The sequence below is a fragment of the Onychostoma macrolepis genome, chromosome 23, assembly GCF_012432095.1.
Source record: "Onychostoma macrolepis isolate SWU-2019 chromosome 23, ASM1243209v1, whole genome shotgun sequence".
Classification (NCBI taxonomy): domain Eukaryota; kingdom Metazoa; phylum Chordata; class Actinopteri; order Cypriniformes; family Cyprinidae; genus Onychostoma; species Onychostoma macrolepis.
In genome coordinates this window covers 2,190,403-2,206,193 of record NC_081177.1, presented here as the reverse complement: position 1 = coordinate 2,206,193, position 15,791 = coordinate 2,190,403, and the positions used below count along the sequence as shown (strand labels likewise).

General features: G+C 35.1%; 1 protein-coding gene across 4 annotated transcripts in view; it reads right to left on the bottom strand.

The window, feature by feature from the left end:
• vdra (vitamin D receptor a) overlaps nucleotides 1–15,791 on the bottom strand; it is a 69,484-nt gene that overhangs the window by 19,704 nt on the left and 33,989 nt on the right. For 3 of the 4 annotated variants that reach the window (XM_058763829.1, XM_058763830.1, XM_058763831.1), the window contains 2 exons: nucleotides 11,756–11,903; nucleotides 9,092–9,222 (listed from right to left, as the gene is read on the bottom strand). In XM_058763829.1, the coding sequence (XP_058619812.1) occupies nucleotides 9,092–9,222; nucleotides 11,756–11,903 (279 nt within the window). Of the gene's footprint in view, nucleotides 1–9,091; nucleotides 9,223–11,755; nucleotides 11,904–13,194; nucleotides 13,252–15,791 lie in introns of those variants that run through there. The other variant, XM_058763828.1, reaches the window with a different exon arrangement.

The window sequence follows — 15,791 nt, the reverse complement described above, 5'->3', positions numbered from 1 at the left end:
AGACGCTGACTGACAGCCCAAGCGTCCCGAGCTGTTGAGCAGAGCGTGTTTCCCGGAGCGGATCGGGAGCCAGTCTCGTGCATGCCATCTGTGCGTCTGTCTCTTACTCACGCCGCGCTCGGGGTTTGAACCATTCCCAAAAACACATTCACACACAACTGACAGAGTTAGAGGCATTCCTGCCGTCAGACAGAAACATTAGTTGATGCACATATTGATTAAAGATTATGAAGACACATTTTCTTTTCTCTCATGTTCAATAAGATCGACAAATTTAATATAATTCCTTTCTTTGCTTATATAAAAAGTCACCTGCATGGTGAAATATAACAAACAAAAACACACACATTCATATATATAATTTTCTTTTTAATTAACATTTTATTTTTGCTCATAAAATAAAACAAATCTTGTTTAGTAGAATGAAACAGCACTATATGTATGAAGTCCTGTGTAACAAATCCAGCGATCACAAACATCACATCTGACTCCGCCCCCTCCCGATGATGTCACGATGACATCACAGAGCTCTGAGGTGTGAGATCAGCGTCTTATTGGCTACAAACAGCGCTGACCTTTGACCTGCTGTCCTCAGCTGACCGAACACGACGCACAAAGAGGCTCTTTTATACGCGACTGTATCCGTTTTCTCTTAAAGTAGCGATCTGCCTTCCCCACGACTCCCACCCGCATCTGAATAAATCTGGGTCGCTCATTGTGCAACTTCATGGAGAAAAAGCATCATTGTTGGCTCTCTCTCCCTCTCTCTGGAAACCACGGCTGTTTTCCTCAGATGAACTGTGTGTATGTGTATGTGTATGTGTGTGTGTGTCGCTTCAAAACACCTCAATTCACTGGAATTAACATGAAAACAAAGCAGATTATTTTTTTAATCAATGCTGTTTTCTAATGCTCACAACACCTTAGCAGCCACATAGCAACGCCATGGCAACCATCCACAACACCCTAGCAACCCATGAGAATGTTTTGCCCCCCCAAAAAAGAAGAAGAAAATCTAGTTAAAACAATACTAAAATGCAGTTATTAAATGTGGTTGGTTTAACCCCGACAAACTCTCAAAATATCTCTCATATGGAAATATGCCATATGTAAAATTAAAGACAGATGATCTTACATAAATACTGACTCATAAACACAAGAGATTATATATAAACACTCAGTTATACTATCACAATGAGAAAGGAGTAGTGAGTCTGAAACAATCTAATCTATAAATATAATCATATATTGTAACCCTCTCAAAATATATTTAAAATCTAATTTAAAAATATTAAAATTATTTTAACATGCTACATATATTTAAAATAAATTATATTAATAAATCAGATATATGTAATGAATATCTAATAAAAATAAGTAATATAAATATTATTTTAATTGTATATATTTCAAATGTATATGGAAAATTATGGATATATAATTATTATAAATATATAACTAAATAATATAAATGCATAAATGTATATATATATATATATATATATATATATATATATATATATATATATATATATATATATATAATTAAATAAAATGTGATTTTAATGATACATTAAAATATTTATAAATACTTATATCTATAAAAATATATTACTTTTAATTTTATATTAATGATTTTAATATCATACATATCTTTTTATAAGCACAATATGTACATTACTTCAGGGTTCCTACCCATTTTCCATTTTAAAATTCCATACTTTTCCAGACTCAAATTTCCAAACCTCTCAGTAGATTTTTGGACTATATTTAGCATGAATGGTTAATAGAGCATTATTTTCAGCTTTATATTTGGTATATAGTACAGTCATCTGTCAATATTTGTATTTTCTCAGTCCTTAAAATAAAAAAAATAAATAAAAATAAATAAAAAATACAGACTTTTATATGCACACAAGAAACCTTTTTGTGCCCTCGAGAAACTATTCACATGTGCATTGGAATTTTTTTTGCATGCTTATGCATTACAATTTCTAGTTTTATAAAACCTATTTCCTTTGTGTATCACTGTGAATAAAACAAGAGCATGGATGCACATGAATTAACAGAGATCTACTTCGGCTTTTCTTATTGAATTCCCTCTACACTGTAAAAAATCAAAAGCTGACAAAACTTAAAAGTTTAAGGCAACCAGCTTCAGCAGATTTTTGAGTTCTCTCAACTTATTTTTGTAGGTGATTTTTGAGTTTGCTCAACTTTTTGTTGTATAAACTGAATACAAGAAGCTGAGAAAACTCAAAAATCTGCTGAAGCTGGTTGCCTTAAACTTTTAAGTTTCGTCAACTTTTGATTTTTTTACAGTGTAATATCAAGGCATAATGTCTAATTTAGCACATCCTCTGTGGCAGCGCAGAAACCATGACACAAAATGGGCAATGACAAAATTTGCCAAGTTCAAGGGTCTATAAAAAAAAAAAAGACTGGTACTATAAAAAGTGTTTAAAATTTGGCTTTCATTAGGGCAGTATGCCATATTTCAAGGCCTTAGGTGTCTTTACCACATACTCTGTGGAGGCCCAGAAACCACACGACGAAATGGGCTGATGGCACAATAGGTGGCTCAGTGTGCGTTGTCCTATATGCTAAGTTTAATGGTTTCTCATGCGCACATAAAAGTCTGTATATTTTTTATTTTGCTAAGGTCCTTGAGGCTATGTCATACGGTGCTAAGAATATTGTGAGAAGAAACCAAAATGCTTATAACCTAGATTTTGCATAATCAAAATGCATATTTGACAATCACTAAAGAATCACTTAACAGCTGACATGAAATCTCACTTCTTGTACAATGAATTTATTTTCATTAAATTCTTAATTTTCTATTAAAAAAAGAAATGGGGGGGAAAGTCTGGAAACACAAATATTTTTGCATACTTTTCCAGACCTGGAAAATTCTTAAATCAAATTCCATACTTTTCCAAACCCCGCTGGAAACCTGTTACTTTGTAACAAATTACTATGAATAAATAAATAAATAAAGCGGATTCCAAATCTTTAATACTTATCTAGCTGGATCTGTCCACTGCTTTTGACATGGTTAACCACCAGATCCCCCTGTCAACCCTATTGGCAAAGGGCATCTCAGGAACCACACTCCAGTAGTTTGAGTCTTACCTCTCAGATTGGTCCTTCAAGGTATCTTGGAGAGGTGAGGTGTCCAAGTCGCAACATCTTAACCCTCTGGGGTCGACAAACGCGTATACGCGTTTTGAGGCAGATTTTCCTGATAAGGCCGAAATGAGCTTGAATTACTCTGCCATTTTTGATCGTACAGATAAGAGCGCCGTTCATATGTAAATAGCCGCGTGGGACGTGTGCACGTGCAAACGCCCAACACAAACAAAGAAGAGATCTTCATCGTGGCTACTGTTACTGTTCGCGCTGAGTAAAGGAAGGATTTCCCTCAAAAGAAGAACACGATTTCATCTAGCAGAGGAGATCAATCTGATGAGTAAGTAATGTTTCTTTTTTGCATGAGTTAACGTTTTATTGTGACATAAACTTGAACAGATTTACTAACAGTTAGTTGGGGTTTTCCCAAATGACAACATGATGAATGCTACACGTCTAAGAATGTTTAGACCATGTTTGTTATTAATACTCTGTTCACAAATATATTTTAATAGCGTGCCAAACAATAATAATTAGTTTCTCAGATATAAAATATCATTTTTTTATAGTACAAAGTACATCCTTTTATTGTACAAAGCATGCTTGAGTCTGTGGCTACAGAATCATATCATAGGCTACTATAAAATCATACATACTAGACTATATGACTACAAAATCATAGTTGGGTTTTTCCCAAACTATAATTCCTGACTACAATGTTTGAAATCGTGTAAAACATTTTTAATATGAGGGGCAATTCACTGTATTTAAATTTCTTACGGCGCGATGATGTTTTCATGCTCTATATAAAACAATAAAAGTAATATAAGTGTACACTGTAACATGATGAATGCTATGAGTCTAAGTATGTTTAGTACATGTTTATTATTAATAGCCTACTCTGTTCAGAAATAGTTTTTAATAATGTGTGAGTCTATGGCTACAAAACCTATGCATATATACAGTGGGGCAAAAAAGTATTTAGTCAGCCACCAATTGTGCAAGTTCTCCCACTTAAAAAGATGAGAGAGGCCTGTAATTTTCATCATAGGTATACCTCAACTATGAGAGACAAAATGAGGAAAAAAAATCCAGAAAATCACATTGTAGGATTTTTAAAGAATTAATTGGTAAATTCCTCGGTAAAATAAGTATTTGGTCACCTACAAACAAGCAAGATTTCTGGCTCTCACAGACCTGTAACTTCTTCTTTAAGAGGCTCCTCTGTCCTCCACTCGTTACCTGTATTAATGGCATCTGTTTGAACTCGTTATCAGTATAAAAGAAACCTGTCCACAACCTCAAACAGTCCAACTCCAAACTCCACCATGGCCAAGACCAAAGAGCTGTCAAAGGACACCAGAAACAAAATTGTAGACCTGCACCAGGCTGGGAAGACTGAATCTGCAATAGGTAAGCAGCTTGGTGTGAAGAAATCAACTGTGGGAGCAATTATTAGAAAATGGAAGACATACAAGACCACTGATAATCTCCCTCGATCTGGGGCTCCACGCAAGATCTCACCCCGTGGGGTCAAAATGATCACAAGAACTGTGAGCAAAAATCCCAGAACCACACGAGGGGACCTAGTGAATGACCTGCAGAGAGCTGGGACCAAAGTAACAAAGGCTACCATCAGTAACACACTGCGCCGCCAGGGACTCAAATCCTGCAGTGCCAGACGTGTCCCCCTGCTTAAGCCAGTACATGTCCGACCCATCTGAAGTTTGCTAGAGAGCATTTGGATGATCCAGAAGAGGATTGGGAGAATGTCATATGGTCAGATGAAACCAAAATAGAACTTTTTGGTAAAAACTCGACTTGTCGTGTTTGGAGGAGAAAGAATGCTGAGTTGCATCCAAAGAACACCATACCTACTGTGAAGCATGGGGGTGGAAACATCATGCTTTGGGGCTGTTTTTCTGCAAAGGGACCAGGACGACTGATCCGTGTAAACGAAAGAATGAATGGGGCCATGTATCGTGAGATTTTGAGTGAAAACCTCCTTCCATCAGCAAGGGCATTGAAGATGAAACGTGGCTGGGTCTTTCAGCATGACAGTGATCCCAAACACACCGCCCGAACAGCGAAGGAGTGGCTTCGTAAGAAGCATTTCAAGGTCCTGGAGTGGCCTAGCCAGTCTCCAGATCTCAACCCCATCGAAAATCTTTGGAGCCCGTGTTGCCCAGCGACAGCCCCAAAACATTACTGCTCTAGAGGAGATCTGCATGGAGGAATGGGCCAAAATACCAGTAACAGTGTGTGAAGACTTACAGAAAACATTTGACCTCTGTCATTGCCAACAAAGGGTATATAACAAAGTATTGAGATGAAATTTTGTTATTGACCAAATACTTATTTTCCATCATAATTTGCAAATAAATTCTTTAAAAATCCAACAATGTGATTTTCTGGATTTTTTCCTCATTTTGTCTCTCATAGTTGAGGTATACCTATGATGAAAATTACAGGCCTCTCTCATCTTTTTAAGTGGGAGAACTTGCACAATTGGTGGCTGACTAAATACTTTTTGCCCCACTGTGCGTGTATGTATGTATGTATGTATGTATGTGTATGTATGTATGTATATATATATATATATATATATATATATATATATATATATATATATATATATATATATATATATATATATATATATATATATATATATGATGTTGGTGCAGCGCTCTCAGAGGAAAACAGTTTGAAGAGACAGGATACATCTGGTGCTGGTATCTGATTCAATAAAATACAAAAAAAAAAAAAAACATTTGTGAGCATGTTAATAGCAGGAACATCTGTATATATATATGTATATATACATGCACCAGATATATCCTGTCTCTTCAAACTGTTTTCCTCTGAGAGCGCTGCACCAACATCAGATGTTCAACTACACTGATATTCTATGTTAAAACAAGCTCCTTTTCTACTGATTATGTTTTTTTCTTCTTGAATCCATGGAAAGAAGTAGAAACACTTAAATAACACACGTAAATATCAGGTATGATTTCCTTGTTTCACTTGCTGAACAGAATCTGTTGCAGGAATGACTCAAAGTCTGTTCACATCTCTGTGGTTAGATCAGTGTGCACAATAATGTGTCTTTGACCTTCATTATGTATGTTTTAATTATACTGTGTTGTAAATAAAATACAAATAATTTAAAAAACCCTTTTTTTCAATCTCCTCGCATTCTCTCTTACCTGCCTCACAGTCACAGTCACACTGATGGGCCATTAGGGGAGGGCCCTTTGTCTCTCAGGTGAGACCCACTTAATATTCATGGCCATTGCCACTCCCTCGCATATAGACCCTCGACCACAAAACATGTCTTGAAAATTTTAAATCAATATATTGTTTTCTGTGAACGAGTAAGCAGAATGATTTTCACATAATTTTGAAGTAAATATTCTAGCCTACAAGACTGATTACTCAAAAGTCTTGTTCAGGACTATTTAGTATGGGTTTTATAGCCTTATTTCAGCTACATTTTTTTTCCCAAAACTTACTAACCACCCATAATATTTTTTTTCTAAAAAATGCAAACATATACATCCATCTTGGTCATATGTTATTGTAGCACAGTTTGTGCTGAATACAAAAAAAAAAATTACATGTTGGTCAATAGTATGTTTTAAGTAGCTGAAATAAGCACAAATATCAGGGCATGTCAAAACATCTCAAGGGCCCCAAAATGACCTCAGACCCCAGAGGGTTAACTACTGGTGTGCCTCAGGGCTCAGTTCTTGGACCACTTCTCTTCTCTGTCTACGTCTACATGGCATCACTAGGTTGTGTCATTCAGAAACATGGCTTTTCATATCATTGCTATGCTGATGACACTAAACTCTCTCTCTCATTCTATCCTGATGATCCGACGATAGCTGCTCACATCTCAGCTTGTCTAACAGACATTTCTTGCTGGATGAAGGACCATCACCTTCAACTCAACCTTGCCAAGACAGAACTGCTTGTAGTTTCAGCAAACCCATCACTTCATCACCATTTCACCTTCCAGTTAGGCTCATCAACCATAACTCCTTCAAAAACAGCTAGAAATCTTGGAGTTATGATTGATGATCAGCTGATTTTCTCAGACCACATTGCCAAAACTGCCCAGTCCTGCAGATTTGCTTTATTCAACATCAAGAAGATCAGGCCCTTTCTTTCAGAGCATGCTTCACAACTCCTTGTTCAGGCTCTTGTTCTGTCCAGACTTGACTATTGCAATGCTCTCTTGGCAGGTCTTCCAGCCAGTTCTATCAAACCTTTACAATTAATCCAGAATGCAGCAGCAAGATTAATGTTTAATGAGTCGAAAAGAATGCACGTCACACCTCTGTTTATCAATTTGCACTGACTACCAATAGCTGCTTGCATACAATTCAAGGCATTAATGTTTGTCTACAAAACCACCACTGGCTCTGCACCCCTTTACCTAAATTCATTACTTCAGACTTATGTGCCTCTAGAAGCTTGTGTTCTGCAAGTGAACGTCACATTATTGTTCATCCCAAAGAGGCACAAAATCACTTTCACTTTTAAATGAAATGTTCCCTGCTGGTGGAATGACCTGGACTTAATCCCAGCAGCTGAGTCCTTAGCCATCTGCAAGAATCGGCTAAAAACACATCTCTTCCATCTAGGGTTGGGTATCGTTTGGGTTTTTTTTCGATACCGGTGCCAAATCAATACTTTTAAAACGGTACCGGTGCCTAAACGGTGCCTGAACCAATACTTAAAAATAATAAAAAATAAATAAAAATTACCAATTAATAATTGGATTGGCCATTAGCACTAAACACATGTCTTTTATTCATACTGGATGCCAGAGGGCGCCCTCACACAAAAAATCCACATATCCAGTCACAAAAGTAGCAGAACTCATGAAGCTCCAGGAAATCCCCAATATGGACAAATGCATTGCTATGGATGTAACTGTTTTATCATTCAAAACGTTTATATCTTGTTTACTCAAATACAATAAACACTCAACTATGACAATGTATAGTTTATCCGTGTTATTCAAGCCATCTCTGGTATTCTCATAATAATTAAGTATATTTATAATCCATTGCCAATCGATGTATTAGTAGCCTATGGAACATATTTTCTGCCTCATTCTGTGACAAGAAGTTACTTCAGATCACAAAAGGAAGCATTTAATTGGTGTTGTGGACTAAAAAGGTTATAATGTTCTCTTTTGTTGGACATATATATATATATATATATATATCTTTTCTAATGTTATTGTATTCTATCTATTTGTTTTCTTTTATTTATTATATAGTTATACAATATTTTATATATTATACAGTTAACAAAAGCAAAAAAGGCCTCTAACATTAGCTTGCGCTTTTATTTTTCAATTCTATCTGTTTTCGTTTTATTTATTATATAATTAAAAAAAAAAAAAAAACGTGTTACATGTACTGTGTTAAGCTAACTGAGACTTGTCATAGCACTTGCGTATCGTTGCTCTTTTGTTGATTCTGATTGCTTCTATTGTCCTCATTTGTAAGTCGCTTTGGATAAAAGCATCTGCTAAATGACTAAATGTAAATATAAATAAAGTATGTATATATTTTAAATACATTACTTTTAATTTTATACATGATTTTAATGATGCATATATATTTATAAACTAATTATATATATTCTAACTGTGTGTGTGTGCGTGTTTGTGATATCAATGTATATATAAATAACTAAATATGAGTAAATATGTGTATGTGTATGTGTATTATACATAGATAGATATAAAATGTTCTTCTGTATGTCAGTATGTGGTTTATTCAGTGTGAGATGTTGACAGGCGTGATGAGTGTGTCTCTGGTCTGACAGCAGTGTGTTGGTTCTTTCATATGATGATGTTCATTCAGTCTGCAGGGGCCATCGTGACCCGTGTGTGACCTCTGACCCGCGGTCAACTCTGAGGGCGTGTGACACTCACATTCCTTCATCATGCCGATGTCGACGCAGCGCTTCAGACGGCAGGCCTGGCAGTGACGCCGGTTGTCTTTGGTGATGGTGCAGTTCCCATTGAACGGGCAGGTGAAGCTTGCCTTGCGCTTCATACTGCGTCTGACAGAGAGAGAGAGAGAGAGAGAGAGAGAGAGAGAAATTTGTTAATTCTCAGTATGTCACCAATTAGGAATGAACCAGTAAACATAATTTGTCAAAACACCACTAATGGCACAGTAAAATCATAAGTTCATATGAGTTGATGTGCATCAAAAGCATCACAATCTCTATCAGGCTTATTGATGTTTTTATGACTGCGGTGCTCCTCATAAACACTGATGTATTTTGGAGGTAACTATGGTTAGTGAGGGACCGTTCAGATCCTTCAGTTTTATCTTTTTCTCAAATTCCATTTTTTTTTTTTCTGCATCACATCACATTTAATAAGTAACAATGAATTTATAAAACCTTAACAATATAGATTTATTATTCTTTACAATATAAGGGCTCTATAGATTGCGGTTTGTTTGTTTATTTAGAAATTCTGTGTTGTTATTTTTATTTTTCTGAATTTATGATTTAATACAAACTTATCAAAAATGGCGGTAATCAAATGAAGGCATAAAATACATACATTTCAACAATTTTCAATTTGAATAATTTTCATCAAATAAAAATGTAACACTTCCTTTGCTGCACAATAGAGGTTTACAGTTAGACTTTAAGAAAAAAAATGTCTAATATTCCTTAAAAAATAAAGTTGTAATAACTTAATTTTATCATTTTTATATTTTATTATTAATAACATTGAAGTTACAGTGAAAGTAAACTCTGCTGTACAATAGGAATAATTTTTTTCTGTTGATTTCAATTTCTCAGATGATTTATTCTTCCGTATTTCACCAGGTTCAGTCATGTTCAGCATTATGCAGTAAATTCCATGTTTATGACTGGATTCCACAATTCCGTCTGTGTTTTCCACATCCAATAAACCAGACGCCCACATTTACATCACAACGACATTCACGCCATAAAGAACTCAGCCAATAAGAACAGAGGTCAGGGGCAGACAGGACTCTTAAAGGTACAGTATCAGTGAGAACATCAGCGAGAAACTGCAAGAACAAATGAAAACAAAGCGCTTTCCCATCCCTCATTCAGACGGCATTTTATTTCAGCGACGTCACTGACTATAGGGAGGCGAGCCGTTCTCTCAGTCACTGCGTATGAGCCCGCTCATAAACAACGACCCCATTAGTTACATAAGCTGGTATTTTTCAGCAGGGTAATAAAAGCGAGCGTCTAACGAGCTGCAGACACCGGCGGTTCTCCAGAACCAGACGCGGATCACGCCTGAGCGACTGACCTTTGGGCGGATTTAACGGATGAAAATAACACCGGGATCAGAGCGGGAACAAACACGCCCGTTTTCTGTCCTCGCTGAGAGAAATAAAGAGCATAAAGGCTGGCATGTTTTTAACAAAAAAATAAATAAATAATAAAATAAATATCAACATCGCTGATAGAGCTCACTACTACTACTAATAATAATAATAATAATAATAATAAATTTAACCTTTGGAATATTTATACTACTGGTCAAAGGTTTGAGATAATCACAATTTTTAGAGACAAACATTTCAGCATCAGTGACAGAGCATAATAATAATAATAATCATTATTATTATTATTATTATAAATAAATAAATAAATATTTTATACTACTGGTCAAAGGTTTAAATTCATTTAAATTTTTAGAATTTTTAGGGGGGGAAAAATCAGCATAAGTGAACAAGCTTAATAATATATTAATTAATTGTTTTATAATACTAATAAAATTTAACCTGAAATATTTTACATACTTCTGGTCAAATGTTTGGACTGTCCAAACATGAAATTTCTGTATTGTCTTCTTAAAGATTTATGATTTAGTACAATTTCAAAAATGGTGTTAATAAAATGAACAATAACACATTTAAATTTAACTTAATTTAATTTTTAAATCTAAGCAAATAAAAGTTTGCTGAACAATATAAGTAACTGTTATTTACTGTTAAAATAAAAACAAGGAAGAAAAATTGTGTGATATTGCTTAAAAAATAAAGTTTGAATAGTTTTATTCGTAGTAGTAGTGTTACTGTACACTAGTAATATTTTAAATAGTTTTATTATTGTTATTGTACACTAGTAATATAAATAAATTTAACCTCCAATATTCCACACTACTAGTCAAAGTTTGTAATAATTAAAACATTTTTAATGTTGTCCAAAGTTTTTGAAACCTTTTTTGCTCACTAAAGCTGCATTGTTTTAATCAATAATACAGTAAAAACTGTAAAATTATGAAATATTATTACAATTTAAAACAGCTGTTTTCTATGTGAATATCTGTTAAACTGTAATTTATTTCTGTGATTTTCAGCATCATTACTCCAGTCTTCAGTGTCACATGATCTTCAGAAATCATTCTAATATGCTGATTTGCTGCTCAAGAAACATTTCTGATTATTATCAACGTTGAAAACAGTTGTGCTGCACAATATTTTTGTGGAAACTGTGACGCATTTTATTTTTCAGGATTCACAGATGAATAGAAAGTTCAGAAGAGCAGCATTTATTTGAAGCAGAAGTCTAACATCATGACGGTGTTTACCTGAAGAAGCCCTTGCAGCCCTCGCAGGTCATGGCGTTGAAGTGGAATCCGGTGGCCTTGTCTCCACACACTCCGCAGATCCGCGGCGCGTTGCGGTCAAACTCATCCTGACCCGTCGCGGACGTGCTCACGGCCATGGGGTCCATCACTGAAACAGAGCGAGAGGAGCGTCAGAAACCACCGCGCATACGATCAACCCACGACCGCATTTACATAAATCACTTACATTTATGCATTTAGCAGCTGCTTTTATCCACTGAAAAACATGAGCTCAAATCTATTCCCGCTCTTTTCTATTCCATCCAAGGGATTTGCATGGATTAAAAGGAATAGTTCACTCAAAAATCAAAATCCAGATCAGGATGAGTTTGTTTCTTCATCAGGTTTGTAGAAATGTGTCTCTGCATCAGTGTCTCAGCAATGGATGCTCTGCAGTGAATGGGTGCCGTCAGAATGAGAGTCCAAACAGCTGATAAAACATCACAATAATCCACAAGTAATACACAGTCCATCAGTTAACATCTGGAGAAGACAAAAGATGAAACAAATCCAGCATTAAGATGTTTTTAACTAAAATACAAGTCCATAATCCATAATAACGCTTCCTCCAGTGAAATCTCGCATCAAAATCCAGTCACATATTTGTTTAGAGCTGTTTTTGCTTGTAAACAGTGCTTTATCTCTGCAGATTTCTCTCCTGATTCACACCAGAACAGCTTTTCACTGGAGGAAGCGTTATTATGGATATTTTAGTTAGAAATAAATAAAGTCTTAATGCTGGATTTGTCTCAGCTTTTGTCTTCTCAAGATGTTAACTGATGGACTGGAGTGGTGTGGATTATTATCAGCTGTTTGGACTCTCATTCTGACGGCACCCATTCACTTCCATTGGTCAACAAGTGATGTAATGCTACATTTCTCCAAATCTGATGAAGAAACAAACTCATCCTGATCTCGGATGCGCTGAGGGTGAAGAGATTTACAGAAAATGTTCATGTTTGGCCGATCTATTACTTTATCTCACCCATCTGTCACTAATGGTGTGGATTACACCAGGATTCACACCTGTGTTTGCGGGAATAATGAATGTTCAGCAAGTGAAGATACGGTTACAGAAGCGCGTTCCATTATGAAAAGAGCATCTGGAGGTCAAAGGTCGCCGAGAGCAGAGGGAAAGAAACAAAGCATGCAACGGATCTGGTTGCCATGAATACTCACGCTGAAAGCATTTCTAGCAGCTATGATAATAATAATATGTGTGTGTTATTCTGCAGGTTGTTCCTGGAAGTGATCAGCTTGTTTTGCACAACGAGAGGACAAACAGCGATGAAGAGCAAAACCTGAATACACATCAGCATGCACAAACAAGCAGACGCGCGCGCGTGTGTGTGTGTGTGTGTGTGTGTGAGAGCAGGAGAACCAAAGCAGTGGACGCTTACAGTTCATAGTTGCTCCAGATTCACCAGAGAAATCCATCTGTGCAGCTGTTTTTTGTTCCAGGTAAATGATAATCAGAATCAGCACAATGTCTTTATCATCAGTGTTGTATGGTGAAGGTCATGACGTATTGGTCACTGTTAATCTTAAAATCAATGTACATTTTTTCAGGTAATAGATTAAAATCACAATATAGTGGGAAAACACACACACATATATACCAATATATACATATACGTGTGTGTGTGTGTGTGTGTGTGTGTATTTATATTGCTGACTCCATTTACATCTAATTTCAGAAAACACACACACACACACACACACACACGCAGACAGACAAATACATTTTCCCACATAAAAGATAAACAAATATAATATAGATAAATAGAATCAAATGTAAATATAACAAAGTAAAACAGAGTATTTTACATAGGCCTATCATGGAAACATTGCGGGAAAAAGATAAAATTATTTGCATTGTGTGATTATTTAAATGAGAATTAATAACACTGTACATAATTTAAAAACATAACACTAAAGTAAAAAAAAAAATGTATAATTAAAAAAATAGAAATAAAATAAATAATTATATTATACACACATACACATATATACACTAGTGTTGGGTAAGTTACTTTCAAAAAGTAATTAATTACAGTTACTAATTACATCATCAATATTGTATTTAAATTACTTTACTGATTACTCTGTCTGAAAACTAACTTATTTACTTAAAATTATTCAAATCGCTAATTAGGCTACATCTTAAAATCCCTATAAACCTTAATAGAAATTAAACTGTTTATTCTTTCAATTTGAGTCAAACATAGAATAGTTTAGCCTTTTAGCTTTAACACAACTTTAATACTAAAACATTTTTATAAAAAATGTTAACCTTCTTTGGTTAACAAATATAAATACTCTGCAAAATATCTGAATAACAAAAAAGCTTAAAAGTTAAACAATACATTTCAGTTTGGTAAGATGTTCAGGAAAAGCCCAACTAGTAAAATCCATACAGGTTTATGTAAAAATAACACGTTAACTAATGTAGGTAAGAATAAATTACAGAAATGATCTTCTCTGCTGAATAAAGCCGTGTCAGATCGCGCTGTTCTTATGAGGTCAATTCCTCATAGCAGGTCTTCTTTCAAAAATGATGAAAATTAGATGAATCTTGAATTTTTTTTTTTTTTATCTATCTAGGTGTGGGCATTTGCGTTGGGTGAGTGACCGTGTATACACACACACACACACAATGCGTATTTTTCGATTAAAGACAGCTTATGGATTTATATGGGCTGCTTTTGGTGCTTGACACCTTTTTATTGGTCATTTTGTGTTTCAAGAATAAGGTTAAGAATTATGCTATTAGTTAGCCTACTTAAATATAAAATGTTTTTCTCTATTTAACAGCATTACAATAGTGAAAGACGTCTTACTGACCACGTCTCTTGCGCGGCGGTATGTTGGACTCATGAAAAATAATCACTTTGTTTGTATTCACCAAAACTGATTTACTGAAGTCAAAACACGGATGGAATTGGCGATAGTGCGAGTAGAGCTCTGCACGGGCCTCAGATTTAGGCCCTGGCCCGGCCCGCGTCCGACAGCTTATCAGAATTACCGACCCGAGCCCGTCTTTTTTCCCCCTTCTCCCAAAACAGCTTATACTACTGTTTCGGCTATTAAAATAGTTCATTTTTGTATGTAATGGCAAAATTATTATATTTTGTTTCTTTTTTTTTTTTAATTAGGTTAATTTAGAAAAATGTTTGGAGTATTTTTGTTCGTTAAATATAAGTTTTATATAATGTATAACCAGTGATGGCAATAACGGCGTTATAAATAAACAGCTTTACTAACGGCGTTATTTTTTTCAGTAACGAGTAATCAAACTAATTACTGTTTCCCCCGTTACAACGCCGTTACCGTTACTGACAATAAAATGTGGCGTTACTATATTATATTATTAGAATTAATTTTTCAGTTCATCTGAATGGATGCAGTGTAGCTGTATTTGACGTACCATAAACTCGCTTTCTCTCAGACACGCACGCAAAGAAAGATACAGAGCAAGAGAGTCTTTCATAACATGCAGAATTGACGCGCTACATGTAAACTATATTCTTTATTGTATTTTCCTGTCAAAATAACGGAGTTCCTTTGGAATTCTTCAGCTTTTAAGAACTGCCGGTTTCTCTGGTGGTGGGCGGAGCTAATGCGCAAACGACAATCTCATTGGCTGGCGCTCACCTATTATCCTCCCTGTTTTGATTTCAGCAAATCTATTCGAGCGAACGCAGACAACGTGATTAATATTCATGAACCCAGCAGCTCATTAATCCTTAGGGCGTTTTATATTGATGACAAATATGCATTCATACTTGGTTATTCTAATTACTAAAGTACTATCATCATATAATATTAAATTGTCATAATATTATATTATAATGCTTGACTGACTGATACTAAGTGTCAGTAGATACATAGTGTAGATTAATGTACAATGTTTTATAATAATAATTTATTCTTTTTAGTGTCCATTTCATTAATTTAACATATTTAATATTGGGGGCATTCAAAGTTATTTGACATT